The sequence below is a fragment of the Pipistrellus kuhlii genome, unplaced genomic scaffold, assembly GCF_014108245.1.
Source record: "Pipistrellus kuhlii isolate mPipKuh1 unplaced genomic scaffold, mPipKuh1.p scaffold_m20_p_8, whole genome shotgun sequence".
Lineage (NCBI taxonomy): Eukaryota > Metazoa > Chordata > Mammalia > Chiroptera > Vespertilionidae > Pipistrellus > Pipistrellus kuhlii.
This window is the reverse complement of record NW_023425584.1, coordinates 53,362,693-53,380,836: the sequence shown is the minus strand read 5'-3', so window position 1 is coordinate 53,380,836 and position 18,144 is coordinate 53,362,693. Positions and strand designations below refer to the sequence as shown.

General features: G+C 40.0%; 1 protein-coding gene across 1 annotated transcript in view; it reads left to right on the top strand.

The window, feature by feature from the left end:
* The first annotated feature begins 232 nt into the window (after positions 1–232).
* Positions 233–18,144, top strand: part of TLL1 (tolloid like 1) — a 153,562-nt gene continuing 135,650 nt past the window's right edge. Inside the window, exon 1 of the mRNA XM_036424377.2 lies at positions 233–424. Coding sequence (XP_036280270.1) covers positions 256–424 — 169 coding nt within the window. The 5' untranslated portion in view covers positions 233–255. The remainder of the gene's footprint in view (positions 425–18,144) is intronic.

Below are 18,144 nucleotides of genomic sequence, written 5' to 3'. Positions count from 1 at the left end.
CACCTGCCCTCCGCCCACCCGCGGGCCCTCCGCCAACTTCCCTCTCTGCCACCGGGGGTCACAGGCACGGCTCGCCCCCCTCTCCTGTCCCAACGGCACACGCATGTCTCCGGACACCTGAGCACCCCGGTCCCGCCGCCGAGGAGCCTCCCCGCGGGGACAGGAGCGCCGGCCCCCGGGACCCCCGCACATCAGCGCGGAGCGCGGGCGCCTCTCCGCCCGGGCCGGTCCCCTCCTTTCCCTCCGGGGAGGAGGATGGGGCTGGAAACGCGCTCCCCGAGGATGCTCTGGTGGCTGGTGGCCTTGGGGGTTGTGTTCTACGGGGAGCGGTGGGTCTGCGCTGGCCTCGATTACGATGACACTTTGGAGGGGAGCGAAGAGGAGAAGGAGGAGGCGATAGATTACAAGGACCCGTGCAAAGCCGGTGAGTGCGCTCTCTCTCTCCGGGTGGGGACGGGGCGCGCGGGGCTCCGCGGCGCCCGGTGGTCTGTGGGCGGCGGTGGGAGCTCACCTGTTTCCTTCGCTCCCTTGCCAGCCCCCCTCTGCCGCCCCTCCTTCCCTCCTTCTCTCCCCCTCCTTTTCCCTTCCCTCCCGGCACCCCAAAAGCGGCAGCCGCCGCGGCCCGAGGTGACCGGAGTTGCGTGCTAGCGGCACCGGGTGCCAAGCGCCAGGCTGCCAGTTTGGGGAGAAAGGTCCTGGAGCGGCTTCCCCTCCCCTCCCTTCCCCCAGCAAAGCGACCGGAACGGAGGTGTACACACAGCTGGCCGCCGTGGGTTTTAAATGCTCTCCACCCGGCGGGCACGACACCTCCCCTTTGTTCCCCCAACGGTGGGTGGGGATGGAACTGCTACCTCGGGACCCGGGTGCTCCCTCCCTCCCGGCCAGGGATTTCCCGTGTGGCTTCCAGGCGAGAAGGGGGTTGGGACGCCCTTGGAGGCTCTCCCGCTGGAAGGAATTCCAATGCACGTGCCCATTTTAAAAAAAAAGAAGAAGAAAGAAAGAAAAGAAATCAAAGTTGCCACCCCATTCAAACTTGTGTCTCCCTTCCGGCGGCGTACACCCCCGGGTGGGGACTGCATCGGACCGGGCACCGCCTGAAGCTCAGGCTTCTCCGCGCCCCGCGCCCCGGAGCTCCCGGGACCTCCCGTCCCGGAGCGCGCCCCGCGCCCCGCGCCCCTGCGGGTCTCTCCCCGGCGGGTCTCTCCCCCGCGGGTCTCTCCCCCGCGGGTCTCTGTCCCGCGGTCTCTCCCCCGCGGGTCTCTCCCCCGCGGGTCTCTCCCCCCGCGGGGCGGCGCTTCCCTCCCGCCGCCCCGGGCCCGGCTGCACGTGCCGCGGCGGAGACCACGTGAGCGCCGCGCCCCGCGCCGCCCGCGCCCGCATCGCCTCCCGCGGGGTCCCGGCGCCCCGGACCCAGGCTCTGCGGGACTGAAGTGGAGGGGACCCCGGAATCAGTGTGGACCTGTGACTGACTTCTGAAGGAAGGTTGCAGGGGTGTTGGGGACCGACCTGCCAGGGAGAGTGTTTGGGAGCGGAAGGCGTGCTCTGCCCCATCCCGAAAGGTGGGCCCTGCGGAGGGGGACGGGGGAGGGAAGGGAGTGGGCAGAGCCCCGCAAACATCTTGGCCTCTCCCGATGGTGTGCGGGGCTCCTGGGTCTGTGACTGCGAGTGCTTCCCTTTTCTGGCTAGGTAAACCTGGTTCCACCTCTCTGGCGCCCGGGGCAAGGAGAGGTGTACGCAAGGAAAACTGATGGAAATTCCCTGGTTAATTTCTGCCTCCGGTAGCACATTGTTCTGACAAAGGAGGATGTGTGTGTGTGCTCCCTTTGCGTTATCAGATCTTTCCTGGTGAGCTCTTGCTGCAGATACTTATCAAAACTCAAAGTAGCTTAGAAGAAACTTGTCAGTCAGGGACAAACACACACAAAACACAACAATCCTGATTTAATTCATTTTGGCTTATACATTTTCTCCTCTCACCTTTAACTCTCAGTGGATCGCACTAAAAGTTTCTTGGGCCTTGCCTGGTCATTTGGAGGACAGGCTGTGCTTCTGCCAGGGGTAGCTAGTGGCTGAGCAACCAGAATTCAGTACAACTCCTAAACTTTTTATTGAGAAATTTGGTTTTTTTTTAATAATATTCACAACCAGGTGAAAATGGTGCACTTTATTGTTTTAGGTAAGGTGGAAATGAAGTATGTTAGTTCTAAACATTGTCTAGGAAAACTCTGTTCCACTCTGTTACGAGAAAGATTCAACCAGCCATCAACCTGAGCTGAACAGGGCTCAGTTGGCCCAATTCCAGGGAAATAAATACAGGTTTGTACACAAATTGAAGTAAAAGTGCCTGCCTTTTAAACAGCATTAGTTTCAAATGTGACTATATAATAAGCAGTGTCAAAAATTAGCTAATGCATTTTCAGCAGTTACGTCATCCCAAGCTTATCTTATGTTAGAAATTGTCCAGAAGAAGATTTTGTGAACACAAGTGGTCTCTTTTCTATTTATGGATGTTTTCAGTTTTTAACATTTTAGTAGTTGCCACATACAGGTTGAAACATCTCAGCAAATAAGGGGTAGGGTAAGGAAAAATAACCTTCACCAGCAGTCACTTTTGTTTTTCCTTTAACACAGGTTTATTCTGAACACCGCTGTTGAAGTTAAAACAACCTTGAATAGATTATTAATCTAATCTTATTTCTTCCCTGTCTTTGAGTACCAGAAACATGCTTGTGTGTGTGTAGTGAAAGTGAAATAAGAATGGCCCAAGTGGAAGGCTGAGAAGTTTGCTCAAAATCTGAGATCACTTTTTAAAGTATCAACCCTGCTTTTTAATTTAGTGAAATGAAAGGCTTTACATTTACCATCTTGGCTAAAGAATGGCAAAATCTTTGTGCCTCCCTTTTGGCACTGTATAAGAGAAAAGTTGTAATGACAAAAAGAAAATAAAAAAAAATAGTACATTGAAATCCCAAACGAGTCAAAAAAAAAAAAAAAAAAAAAGTCCCTAAAGTGAGATGAGGACAGATATGTGAATGATGGCCACTCAAAAGCAAAAAGGACTGTGCTCTCCAGACTCCAGGCCACCTTTGACCTGCCCTTTCCAAAATTCTGAGTGAAGGGCTTGGCCCTGAAATAAAGTATTCTTTCTGAACTTTTCTAACAGGGGTCCTAATATTCTGGCTTGGTGTCCAAAAACTTTATGGCTTCAGAGCATATTTGAGCACATTATTTCAACTGAACACTACAGCTCTGTATGGTAGAGTGTATTAATCTTCCCATTACACAGATTGGAAAACAGATGCTTAGTGAAGTTAAATGTGTTTGCTAAGATTACTCATAACTTAATTTTAAGTCTCCTGGCTGCAAAGTCTGGCTGTATGAAATGGTTACTGCAGTCTTAGCTGGCCTTTTGGAAGCCTTTCTTGAAATGCAAACAATAGAAATCCATCCAGGTTTAACCTGGAGTCTAGACTAAGAAAAAATGCAGTTACTTTTATATCTGATATGAGTGGAATGGCTAAAAAAATAGTTTCATCTTTTCCAAACCCAATTAGAATATAAAGTCCTTGTCCTAGCTAGTTTGGCTCAGGAGATAGAGCACTGGCCTGCGAACTGAAAGGTCCCAGGTTCAACTCTGGTCAAGGGCACATGCCCGGTTGCAGCTTGATCCCCAGTAGGGGGCGTGTAGAAGACAGCCCATTAATGATTATCTCTCATCATTGATGTTTCTATCTCTCCCTCTCACTTCCTCTCTGAAATCAATATTCTGTATATTTTTAAAAAGAATGTATAGTTTTTGAGATAAAAAGTTATAGCTGATTTTTAATGTTTATCACAGGATGGATTACTGTTAGGTGTGTAGTTTGTTCTCGATACCTATAGATTATTAATATTGATCTTTACCCCTTATCTATAAACTTTTGTTCTAACCAAATTCAAATGTTATCCAAGGAGGAATATCCATATATTGTGCCATACTCAATATATTTGTGAAACAATACTTAATATATTTGTGAAACAATCACAACTCTGACTTCATGAATTCATAAAACTAAATAAAAAAAAAAGAAATCTTGTATTAATTTAATTGAATTTTGGTTTCAAAAGGCATTTTGGGTCTACGTGAAAGTAAGTAGCTAGTGCAGCACAGCTTCAGATATATTTATGCAGCCAAATCCATTAGGACAGAATATAGGTAATTAATGTCTGTATAGATAGACACAAAGATGCAGATAATTCAAAGGAGTGCCTGACAGCCTTTCTCCAGTGCAGTCCATGGCCACCTGAATTTGCAATCCGATTTCTCTTACTCTCTCCAGTGCAGAATGGTCTTGCGGGACCTTGGGATGCTGGTGCTGCAGGAAGTCCTTCCAGAACAGAGACCGAGGTGTCCTGTTTCACTGTTGAACTATTCTAATAGGTGTAAATCTGAGTGTTAATATGTGAAGAGCCTGGGCAAATTCAGTGTGTAAATTTATCTCTCAGATTTGCCTAGAGATTACCCGGAAAAGCAGAGACCTGATAAAACCAGTCCGTGTTCTCCCTCCCTTCCCCCCTCCTTTTCTTTCATCTTTTCTCTTTTTGGACTTTAGGTTACATCGGGAAAGCTCAGGCAATTGAAAATATAATGTCAAATATAGGAGATTGAAGAAAGCAGTATGTTGAATGATGGGTGGAAGCTGATTAGACAGATGATTTGTCCAGAAGGATAACCTTATCCTCTTACGCAAGTGTGAGCATTCTGAAAAAAGACTCTAGAATCCTCTGAGTCAATGGTTCTTTCTTGAAAAAAATCCAAGCATGATTAAAGGTCAGTGATTTGCAAGGTTACATTTGCCTTAGAGTCACATATGCAAGCCTGTTTATATAGAAATAGATTTTTGGCATCCTAAAGGTGTCTCCCTTCCAGTGCCCTGGTTTCCTAGTATACTAATTCCAGGGATAGTTTTCATAAGTTTGTAACTTCTCCATAAGATTTTATCAGTCTTTTAGTCCTCGATGTTGTACTCTCTAGCTTCATCGGCAGCCTCATAGGTGTGGTCTTTTAGAATTCCTGTTCAGTGCCATGTCTACTTTATTCCATCATAATATTAAGTACCCAAACATATAGTTTTTGGTTGGCACCACTCTAGGTTGCCAAACCCTCATGTTGAAAATGCATTCCATGGAGCCGCTTCTCTAAGGCAGTCAATTCTGTTTTAGTTTTCATTTCTCAGATCTTGAACTTCTCTTTTCTCCTCCTGTGTCTGGGGCCAATTTGGAAGTGGCCAAAATACAGTTTTTGCAAAAGGCATGGCTAAAGCATTATATTTTACATATTTGTAATTCTGTTCTTCATTTGCAATAGTAATTCTTTAGCCTCTGTCATGAGGACCCACATCCATTTTTGGCTAACAAATGGCAGTTCCTGTTATTAGCTATGAATAAGGTTATTTTTTCTTAAATATATTCTTGTAAATGAATAAATTCTCTGAATTGTTACATGAACTACCTAAGAGAAGGGATCCAGGTAAGGAATTCCCATCCCTTCTCTGTTTAGGTTTCCTTTGTCCACAGTGAAACAGTTAAGAGTGTGAAAGAGGCTAGTGAAGACCTTTTGAAAAAGTTCATATATGATCTCACAGCTTTTCCTCTGACCCTCATGATGGCTCACTTTTCTACAAAAGTCTAATATATATGCCATTGTAGGGTTTCTTCTACAGAAACCATATTGTTTTCCTCCACTGTATATGTATACATCTTATATTTTTACATCTTAAAAAATTTTTGATTTAAAATTTAGGCTCCCTTGGATGCCACCATATTCTTTGAAACCTTAAGAATATTAGTCACATCAGTAATCCGTTAGGCTTCTCCATCACTGAGATTAGTGGAAAGAAGAAAGCCCTCAAATTTTTCTAGAAATCAGATAGAAAATATTAACTGCTAGTGATTTACCATCATTAATATTTTTTTTTCCTTTTAGAATATTACCTATTATTTCAAGCAGTACCTTAGACCCATATTTTAGAATATTTAAATCCAGTTCCCTCCCTAAGCTTTTCTAAGAATGCTTAGGAAAGATAGAAGCAAGTAATCCATTTAAGCTGTGGCCTTGCACATCCTGCTGGGGCCATCTGGTATCTGGGGAGATGGGGGAAGGGGCACCGTGCTCCCCTGAACTGTAGGGAAGCCCCCTGCAGCATCCTGAGCCCACAGCTAGGCTGGCCTAGGCCGGGCTCAGGTGCCTGGCAAGATTCCTGGGGATGTAGGATTTCCTCTACTGGGGAAGTTGTTGAGGTGTCTTCCAGTTCTTTCACATTCCAAGACCTGGAATTAATCGTGGTCTTACATTTCCTAAATTAAGGCTTGGAGTGTCCTCTCCCCAACCCTGCATACAGTCGAATGATTTAGAAATATGGTTAGTGGTGTACTTCCTCTAGTTATCTATCAAATAATAATATTTGGGAAGAAAATTAAAAAAAATGTTATAGCCTCGCAGCTATGGAATGGATTCTACAAAATGTATTCTTCCCCAGAAAGTGGGAGGAGGGTACCCCTTGCTTATTTACTTCTTGCTATTGTCAGCGCTGCAAACGGGACCTTGATTATTGGGTTTTGAGACACTGTGGGCTGGCTAATGGAATGCTTGTTTTGTCAGCTCCTTACAAAATGGGTGCTAATCCTGTCAAGCTCGTCTGAAGAGTTCAACTACATATTTGTATTAAGAAGTATTGCAAATTAGATGTTAGTTGAAAATCAGAAAGTGAACTGAGCAGATGTTTATCTGACTCAGCTCTTTTCCTGCAATTTACATGTATGGTTTAAGACAAAATATTTGCTATAGACCATATGGGACACGAACTAACTTCTTCAAATGATGACAGTTCTAAAAAGTTGAAACCATACATTAAGTAGGTCAGAAATGCTTCCAAGATATATTATTTTCCCCCAACAAAATCTAATTTTATGTTATTAGTACCCCACTCAAAGCATTTGCTTCAGTGCTTGATAAAGACATTTCAACAGTTTTTAATACACTGCGCTGTTTTACACATTACAGGAATCTTTACAGGGATGGAGACACAAACCACATATTTAAGTCAGCATTTGATACTGTCTGTGTTGTTGAACTTCCTATCGATTGCATTTAATTTGTGTGGTGGGGAGGCAGAGGTGGAGGGGTGAGAGGGTGGAATAGTTTCTTCATTCCTGACATTGCTTATCTATGCGAACCTGTCAGCACATGGGTTGTGTACTACAGGGGCACCTCTAATGGCCCCGGCCTGGTTGCTAATATCAACGTCTTTCGAGCTTGCTTCCTCGGCCATGAGTGGACTTGACGTGTTTATTAGGACAATCTCGGTTCTTGTGCAGCATTGGGAACCGCCTTGGTATCAGGTCAATGGGACGACTGTGCTGGAAGGGAGGAACTCTGTTTCTCTGCTTTGATCGTTTGGAGTACAAATACCTAGTAGTTGAGGGTTGAAGGCATTAAAATATATATATTTATAAAATTGATTTTTTACAGAGAAGAAGGGAGAGAGAGTTAGAAACATCGATGAGAGAGTCATCGATCAGCTGCCTCTTGCACACTCCCTACTGGGGATGTGCCTGCAACCAAGGTACATGCCCCCAACCAGAATCGAACCCAGGACTTCTCAGTCTGCAGGCAGATGCTCTATCCACTGAGCCAAACCAGTTTCAGCTGATGATATTTTTTGTTTTGTACTCATGTTATTGTGTTATGAAGTATGCCTCATCTCGTGGAAGGTAAATCTTTAAAATACCCAGGAAGACCCTTATGTGTAACTAGAAAACAGCCAAATTGAGAACTTTTAAGTGAATACATTTTGGACCTCATATACCTCACATATCTAAGATTTGCCTTCATGACTCATGTCAAAGTTCATAGTTCATAGTTTTACATTAAACATATTAAATGGGCTCCTGTCTTCACCGTATCCCATCTAGTTAACATCATTCCATCTATTTAACATTATTTTGTCCCCCCAAAAGGGGATACTAGGCCTCAAAAATGACCTTGGGTGGCTGTCACCACAGTCCGTAAGTGGTGAGAACATGAATTGAGGTTCTGTGTTCCAGAGGCCATTCTCTCTTTGAATGCTCTACGCTGGCTCTCCAGCCAGCACAAACGTCTAGAGCCTGGCAGTTGAAGTGATGGTCTTTGTGCAGTGGGCATCCATCCACTGTGATTTTCTGTACTGAGAATACATCTCGTGTTCAGCGTTCAACATCCTTACATTTTGTAAGCCATGTACTGTTTTGTCAGAGTGGGGAGACCTACCACTGAAATGCCTCAGTTAGGTATGAAACAAATGAAAATGCTAAATAGCTTTGGGGAGACACTGCTGTGTGTTGCCCCAAGTATATAACTTGTGACAGCAGGCTTTCCATGTCGATTAAGGCAGGCGTTGAATTGAATTTGAGCAGAATTCAGTCATTAGTGTTCCTTCTTGGCACAGATTCCAGCGTTTTGTGTGGCACATGTTAAATTGCTTCACACTTTCAATTTGCTCTCTGAGTAGTCAGTGAGTTCATGATTATGAGCCCATGGAGTGTGAATAATATCCTTTCAAATGCAGGCAATTCAGGAAAGTGGTTTACAGTGTACATTATGTATGTAAATGACATGTGAATGCCTTTGAGAAAATAAATACACTGTGAGAAGGGAACATAAATAACTTGATCCTTTTCAATCCCAACTTGTCTAAAAGCCCTAAGATCCAAAGCTTGAAAGCCTTTAGTGATCATAGGGTTAACTAAACTTCTTAGAATCCAGTCTAGTTTCCTAAGGTTAGGAAATCTGGTACACTCAGAACACATACTGTATATAATATTTATTATATTACAATTTCTTTGAAGAAAACATATTTTTAGCAAAATATCTGGCTTTCTGGAGGGACAGTTCCTGCTTATACTTGTCCTCTAACAAATGGGTAAGAACAAAATCTGGTAAAACAGGCTTCCCTTTTCTGTCTCCTTCTTTTTGAAACCTGGGGACAAGAGAAACGTTCATATATATATATATATATATATATATATATATATATATATATATTTTTTTTTTTTTAGTCCAAAGAGAAGAAATAGTATCTATCTGGACCTGGATGGAGTGTAGACTGAAGGCAGTTGTTCGGGGAGAAATAATTGGGATTTGCCATCTGGAATGGGTAACGGAAGTAATGACCTAAATCTGGGGCCTTCTGTTGCCTTATGTTTCTATGGGGGAAAGAGATTTGTGAACCAGTAACCAAGAGTTAAAATACCGAAAGAAGATAATGATTATAGCGCACACCTCCCTAGTGTCCCAGGGTTCAGATGCTTGCAGTAAGAACAGATCTCTAGTGTATCATCCTCAGAGTTGGGATGCAGCTTCACGCACACAAGTGTAGGCTGCTAAAATGGGTATCTGATACTCTATCTTATTTCTATATTGAATTGCACCTGTTGCTTAGTGTTTCAGATAACTTGCCTTATGTCACTCAGTGGTGGAATTAGATTTTGAATATGAAACTCTGGATGTCATGTGTTGCTATTATTGGCATGATGTTTCTACTTTTTTACTTTTAGGGGGCACTAGTACATTTTTGAAAATTGGGATTGGCTTCAAAAGTTATATTTTAAGATTTCAGAGAGGCAGAATAGTTAAAAACTTGATCTTTGGAGTTTGATGGACATGGGATCTAATATTGGACCTACCATATAGCAACTGTGAGGATTTTGGCACAATATTTAACCTTTTTACACTTCAGTTTTCTGATCTATAAAATGGAGATGGTGTTATGATGCTCGTATTATTTGAAGAATTAAATGAATGTAAATTAATGATCACTTTGCCTGGAACACAGTAGTAAATAAACACTGTATAATTTTTATTCTTAGTAGCATGAATATATAGGAGGTGGAAAATTATTTTTGAATTGCAACTGAGTATTTGTGGGAAGATGATCTTTATAAAAAAAACATTTGTGGGATAAAGTTCATTTTTCTTGCCACCATATGTGCATGTCTCAAGTCCTCTACATACTGCAATTGAGAGGTTAAACTCCTAAATAGATTTTTGTTGGAAAGATATCAGAGGTAATAATATAAACATGTCTGTGTGTTGTTTTCTTGGCTACTTGCTCAAATGCTTGATATACTAAAAACATACTGACAATTTTCAGTTCACATGAACTAATGTGTGAATAGAATCTTGGCCATCTAGTCTTCCAATAATTTCTGGTTCAGATTTTATTTGCCATCTGGATTAACTTGAAGAGCTTACATACTCACAATCCTATGTTTACGCAGAGTTAAATTTAAGCACATGGCACTAAGCTAGAAATATTCATAAATTCATCAAAGCTTTATTGAACGCTTCCTGGGAGTGAAACATGGATTTATCTTTGGGTTCAAGAGATATGAAATATGATACAGTGTCTGATCTGGTGTATTCTTAACGTTACCATTTGCAGGTAGATTATAGTTTATGTATAAATACTTGCTTACATTCAAGTCACATAATTTTATGCTAAATTATCCTAATTTAGCATTTAAAAATGGACACTATTATATATTAATCAGAATATATATTCTTACAAATATTTCCTGGAATATGCTTTATTTATGGTACACAGTAGTCTCCTTTTACCTGTGGGGGATACATTGCAAGACCCCAAGTGGAGGCCTGAAACTCTGGGTAGTACTAAACCCTGTATAGTCTATGTTTTTTCCCTATTCATACATACATATGGTAAAGATTAATTGATAAATTTGACAATTTCATGGATAGAAGATTTGTGCTTACTGTAGATATTAGGAACCCCAGCATATAATTTTCTTTTTTTATTTAATCAAAAACTTTCAACTTTTCACTTAAAGGGAGCAATTTATGGCTTCTGTTTGACATATCCAAATTGCCAGCCTCACTACTATTGAACTTTGGGGGCATTATTAAGTAAAATAAATGTTTATTGAACACAAGCATTGCTATAATGCACAGTTGGTGTGATAACCAAGAAGGCTGTTAAATGGCTAACAGGCGAAGAGCAGTGAAGAGTTACAGAATTTTATGAAATTGGTAAATAGTCTGATGCAGACAGAATGAAAGGTAAGAAGGGATTGTGCTTTGGCAAGAAATGAGTCTGGAAGATGCAATGTAAAGGATCTTAAGTTATCGGTAAGGGGAGTGAACTTGATCCCCCTGGCAGTGAGAGGTAGATTTACTAAAATTTTAAAGTAAATCATTGGCTTGACTACAGCCACATTGTATAGGAAGGAGGGGTTGTAAAGGATGGGCTCAGTTAGTTGGTGTTGGAAGTAAAGAGCAGTGAAGCAGGGAGACAGCTTGTTAGAGTTGTAGTAGAGGTCAGTGTTGAAGAGTGCTTGCATTTGGAAGGCATCAGTAGTTACAGAAAAGAGGGACTGGATTTAAGAAACCAGTCACCAATTGCTTGGCCTTGAGGTGAAAGGTCAAAAGAGTAGAAAAAAAGGAGGAGCCAAAGATGATATCTAAATCTCTGCATATTTGAATGATTGGAGACAGTGATACAGGTGAGTAAGGTGAGAAAAAATAAAAAGACAAGTTTGTGTTTTGTAAAGCAAATAAAATTGGTTTTGAGATCCTTGGAGTTGTATGTGATTCTTAATGCTTGTTTTCTCAGGTCCCCTCATGTTCTTTAGGAATATATGGTTATATTTGGACTTTTGTGTTCTATATTAAGTTTGAAATCATGTCAGATCCCACTGTTTAAATTTAGATTGGAATTGCACTGGCTTTATAAGTTAATTTTGAGAGAATTATTATTATTATTTTAATATATTTTTATTGATTTCAAAGAGGAAGGGAGAGGAATAGACAGAGAAAAACATCAATGATGAGAGAGAATCATTGATCGGCTGCCCTTTGCACGCCCCCTACTGGGGATAGGGCCTGCAACCCAGGCATGTGCCCTTGGCTGGAATGGAATCTGGGACCCTTCAGTCCTAGGTTGACACTCTATCCACTGAGCCAGGCCAGCTAGGGCAAGAATTATTTTTATGATATTGAATCTTCTAAGTTATGAATGTTGTATATAATAGCATTTGTCTAGGCTTTCCTTAGTGCTGTTTATTGAATTTTTAATGTTTTTATTTGTAAAGTTTTTTTCCCCTGTATATTTGATAGATTTATTCATTTATTTTCTCATAATGTGAATGTGTACTTTTAAAAAGTTTTCTGTTGCTGTTTGTTGATTTTGATTTAAAAATATATATTTATGTTGATTTCAGAAAGGAAGGGAGCAGAGAGATAGAAACATCAGTGATAAGAGAGAATCATTGTTTGGCTGCCTCCTGCATCCCCTCTCTTCCTATTCTTGGGGATCAACCCAGGCATGTGTCCCAACCAAGAATCGAACCTCAGCCTCTTGATTCATAGGTTGATGCTTAACCACTGAGCCATAGCAGCTGTGCTGTATTTGACTTTTGATATACTTTTTATCTAGCATCTTTAAAGTATCTCATTAGTTTTTATCGTTTATCTGTATAGTCTTCATGTAGGCAATCAAATAATCTGAAATATACGTACTTTGTTTCTGCCTTTACTATGTTTATGCTTTTAATTTTCCTCGCCTAACTGTGCTGGTAGTCTTCCAGTGTTGCACGGAAGTGATGACCGAGGGCTTACTCTGTTTCCAGTTTTTAAGAGAATGCTTTCAATTACTTACCAGTTATGCATTTGATGTTTTCTATTAAAAACTAGATACTTTTTTTTTTAATCAGATTAGGAATTCAGCATTTACTGAGATGATATAATTACCTTTATTTTCCCTTTTAATGTGGTGAGTTAGAATAACTGATTTAATAATATTTACTCCTGAGATGAACCCAATTCGAGCATGATCCATTATAAGCATACCTTGGAGGTAGTATGGGTTTAGTTCCAGATCACTGCAATAAAGCAAATATTGTAATAAAGTGATCCACAATTATTTTGGTTTCCCAGTGCATACAGAAGTTATGTTTACACTGTGTTCTTCTCCTTTAAGTGGGCAGTAGCATTATGTATAAAAACAGCAATGTATATACCTTAATTAAAAGTACTTTATTGCTAAAAAATGTTAACTATCAACTGAACCTTCAGCAAGTTGTCATCTTTTTGCTGGTGGAGGCTCTTGCCTCAATATTGATGAAAACATGGTATCTGCGAAGCACAGCAAAGCGAAGCACATTAAAATGAGGTATGGCTGATTTCTTTTTACAACTTTGGATTTAGTTTGCTACCATTTTGCTTGGAATTTTTGTTTTTATGTTTCTTAGTTAAGTTGGCTGAAACTCTCCTTTTACTGTTGGTTTTTGGTGTCAAGATTATATTAGCCTCACCCATGCTATGGAATAATTTGTGGAAGATTGGAGTTATTTATTACTTTAATGAAGGGATGTTTCTTTGCTTCTTTTGGGTGTAGTAACAGTTCATGAGGAGTTTAAACTAAATTTCTTGCTTGATATACTGGGCTACTACGGTAAGGAACATTTAGAACTCCAACTTGCTTTGGGGATGATTTTTGCCTATGAGACTTCGGAGGTTACTTGCCTTTCTTCCCCTGCTTAAGTTCAAGTTTCAAGGAAATCAGTTCTTGTGCTGTTACCTGGGGTGGTATAAATTTAATTTTTTTTATTCCTTATGACATAGGACTCCCAGATTTTGGAGTTCTGGGTTATCCTACTAGACGCTCCAGCTTGGGTGGGCCTTGAACAGTATATTCCGTCCTCTGCACCCTGCTTGACAATAATAGCAAATAGTCATGTCAACCGAGCTTGGAAGTGCCCTCAGTTGAAAGCTGGCTTTAGTCTTCTGCTTATCTTTCCGGACCCCATCCTTTACTCGACAATGAAAATGTTTTTATTCATCTTGTCATACATTCAGGAAGATTTTAAGATGTATTTTATTTAACATTTTTAGTTATATAGAAAGGTCAGCCCCAGTACTTAGTCTGCCATGTTGGCAGAAGCAACATTCTCTAGAGAGGACTTTGAATGTTAAAAAGTTCTTGAAAATGTTAAACATTATTGGGCACTTCCTTCTAGAATTTAAAAGTTATGGCAATTAAATCGCTTTATTTAAAACTAATTTATTTATAAAATATAACTGTAAAGTTTTCTATGAGAATATACCATACATGGGACTTTCATAATGATTAAGCTGCCATTTGGTTTTAGCTGACTTTTGGGGATATTCATTCAGCCCTAGTATGCACAAGACCTCTGGAAATTTCGTGCATTATTGTGAAAACTTCAATTTAAATGTAAACAATTCTTATGCCCATTGCTTGGAAGAATTCAGTTCACATTTCAGGGGGAAGAATGTACATGTGTAACTCACACCAGCCATTGTGACTGCAGGGAAGAGGCTGCTTGACTAAAGCAGTACAAGTTGCCTGCACTGACCAGTGCTGCCTTTAGGCAGATTTGATTACTCTTTAACCTTGTGGAAAAAACTATTTTTAGTTTTCCCTAAACTTTCCAGTCAGGTAGATCGGGAATATTTTCTGCATCTCTTGATACTAATTGCATTGGCTTTTATTGATTTGGAAAAAAAAAAAATAGAGAAACAGCTCACCATCATTTGATCTCTTCAATTCTTAAAAAGTCATTAATAAGGTTTTTCTTGTTTTAAATTTAATATAAAAGGCATTTCTTTAACCTATTCTCACATGATTATTTAAACTTTTAATAATAAAACTTTGACCTCAACACTCATTCAGAGTTTCCTATATAACCTTTCATTTACACAGGGCCTCAAAGGCAGTCTTATTCATTAATTTGTAGGAATGTGGCTCTGGATGTATGTTCAGAATGTACTCCAAACTCCTCATATTAGAAGTGTTAGAATGTTATTCTGAAGAACTAAATGATCCCAAATCATACTTAACCTATCTTGGAGCAGGTGATTCAACTATGTGAAATTAGGGGAGGTAATTTATTAATGTGAACAGAAGTGAATTCAAAAGGTCACCTAGTACCCCACAGTGTGTCGTTCACTGATTTATTATGGCTTCCTGAAAATATGACATTAATGATTTCTTTGAATTAAGCAGTGCTCTTTCTCTGCCTCTTTTCTTTTAAAACATAAATACTGTATTCTGGGTCAACATTAAGTTATTAACATGAAAGGTCAGGTTCATTTCATAAATGTACTAGGCAGATAGAGAGTAAAAAGGTGGAGAAACCAGCTGTTGGGATAACTCCACCCTACTTTACACTTTGCTTTTGGGCAGCTCATGATCTGGGTTTCCCAATAACTCTCTTGTCCTTTAAACTTTTGCATTCTTTATATTGTTGCCTCTGCATTATTTTTAGTGATTCTTAGCCTTGTTCTGGGGTATGGTTATTGCCAGATGTTGGGGCATCATTTAATGCCGGTGGGTCTTGATCTGGCATCTGGAAGGGTTCAGCAATCTGGAGTAGGCTGCACGTAGATTAAATAAGCGTCCAGAGACGAAAGATAATTTTGAAAGGTATTGAGGGTCAGAGGAGCCTGGCAAAAGAAAGCAAGTTCTCCTTGTCTCAGGATCCCTTGCTTTTTATTAACATGAATTGTCCTAAGGCAAGGTGGAGATATATACTTCAAAGGGTAGGATTTTGTACAGAGTCCATTGTCAGATTGGGGAATAGCTTAGGTTGTCCAGGTGTTTGGCAAACGGGAGGCAATAACATGTAGATTAAGATGCCCTTAGCTTTCTGGCAGCAAACAACCAGTTTAATGCATCCTTTTCAGGTTTGGGGAAATGCCTTTAGACATTCCAGCAAGCCATAACATATGTGACTCAGTCCTTGTTGAATCCCCAAGTTCTATCAACCTTTTGATGTAACTCTTGCAATTATGGCATGCTGGAAACTGGCTTCTGGTAGGTTATAAGTATTTTTAGTCTCTAAAGAAATTATTGTGACTTAATTTTAGGAGATCCATCTTCAAGATGGTAGCTATTTCTCTTAACTCCTTCTCACAGCTCCAAATTATGCTTGCCGTTTTGAGTCATCCGTGAGCATATAAGCTAGTACTGAGCTTTTGAGTGGGATTATCACTTGATAGTCTTACAAACTTCCACAGTTTGATAATTTTTAAACTGCTTTAGTAAGGTTCTCTATATGGGTGAGTGTTCACTATTTAAAGAAAATTTTCTCTAAATTGAATGATCATATTTACTGATATGGGATTAGAAAGATCTTAATAAGTTCAAGCTGAGTGAGCTGCTTCTGGTCAGGATGGAGTAACAGGGACCAGGTTTATCATTGTGCCTGAAGCAATTAACAAAATAGAATAAAATAGACAAAATATATGGAACAATATTTCCCAAGACACTGGGCATCCGGCAACAACATCAGTCTTTGGGAGATAGGGAATCAATGAATTTAGCCCTATGATTACCTTAGAGTAGGAAAATCCAGGCAGAGACCAGAAGTCTCCCTGTGTTGAGGACATGGAACTGTGAATCTAAGACAGCTAGAGTTTTCAGGGCAAAATGCCAGAGAGGAGAGAGCAGCACAGATAAAAAATCCTGGAGCACTACAGAAAGTTCTTACATTTATTCTGCAGAATGTCCAACCCAAATGTTCAGCTGTCAACTGATTAGTGTGTTCATGTAACAAGGCTACCCAAGGCTCAGGAAATACCCACCCAAAGAGATAAAAGGGGGGAAATCCTTGGAGCTCACACAGAGCAAGTAATAGTGTTCTGTTTCATCAAACAGAGTGAAAAAACCCTCATATTTATTGGACATCAGGTAGAATACTGAGAAGAATTTTTCCACAATATTGGGGAGAACTTTGTTCTAGACTAAACACTACTCTGGTCCTACCTAACAAAGCTTGAAAAACAGGCTACCGAGGATCCAAGTAACTTAATTGCTCCTCAGAACAAAAGTAAAGATTACTTACAGGAATATAAAGATATCCAGCAACTAACAAGTTAAAATTTAACCAGCATTGCATCTAGCATACAATCAGTATTGCAACATTGTTTTAAGAGGCAAAAATATTGGAAACAGTTGGACTGTCTATCTTAGGAAAATGGTGTCCAAAATGTGTTATATTCTTAATAGAGAATGTAATAAAGATATTGAAGAGAATTAACTAAGCATATATCTGTTCATCTAGAAATATATTTATAGTGTAATAAATTTAAAAAATTTTACTAAAACAACCATAAAAATATTTGTGTATATGTTATGTACAGATAAGAAAAAGAGAAAAAATAGAAAAAGATATGGGAGGATACATACATGCTATTAGTATTTATTGCTTGAGGAAATGCATTTGGAATAGGATGTGCTATATAATTTTTTTCTTTTATATAATTGCGTTGTTTTGTAAAATAAGCATAAACTATTTTGCAATTTTTCAAAATTTAAAATATTCAAGAGGAAAAACAACAAAGACTATATGGGAATATTAAAGATTTTTATAAAAAAAATAATAGCATAGAAATACTAATTTGACAATATACTTTTATTACAACTGCAAAGTTGATATATACACATGGATAAGAGTCAGTAAGAAATTCAGAGTGATAGATGTATGTATAGTTATTCCCCTTTTATATCTAAATGTTTGTGAGCAATAATGATAGTTCTATTATGTAAAGTATGTAAAATATAGATGCATATGGACAAATGTAGATGAGAAAATGTAAAAATGTAAAAGTGAAAGGTATTAGAATGTCATACTTATGAATCACTTTTATTTTTAATTTCCTCAAAGTTTAGGTAATGTTATATTTATAATAATAGGCTTTCAAAGAACCACAAAAAATGTGATTCACAAAGAGGACAAAAATCAACCAAATAAAAGTTTCTCAGAAGTTGGACATGTGCTAGAACTACTAGACAAAGACATCAAAATAATTATAATGGTACTAGAGGCCGGGTGCACAAAATTTATGCAAGGGTAGGGTCCCTAGGCCTGGCTGGCAATCAGGGCCCATTAGGGACTTCGGCTGCTGGCCAGGACCTTCCTTCCAACTGCCAGCAAGGGCCTTCCTTCCCTGGCTGCTGGCTGCCAGCTGGGGCCTTCCTTTGTTCCCACCTCCCCTTAGTGTTCAGTGCACATCATAAAGAGCCATCGAACTCCTGGTCTCCAGGTCGAACTCCTGAGGGGACACTTTGCGTATTAGCCTTTTAT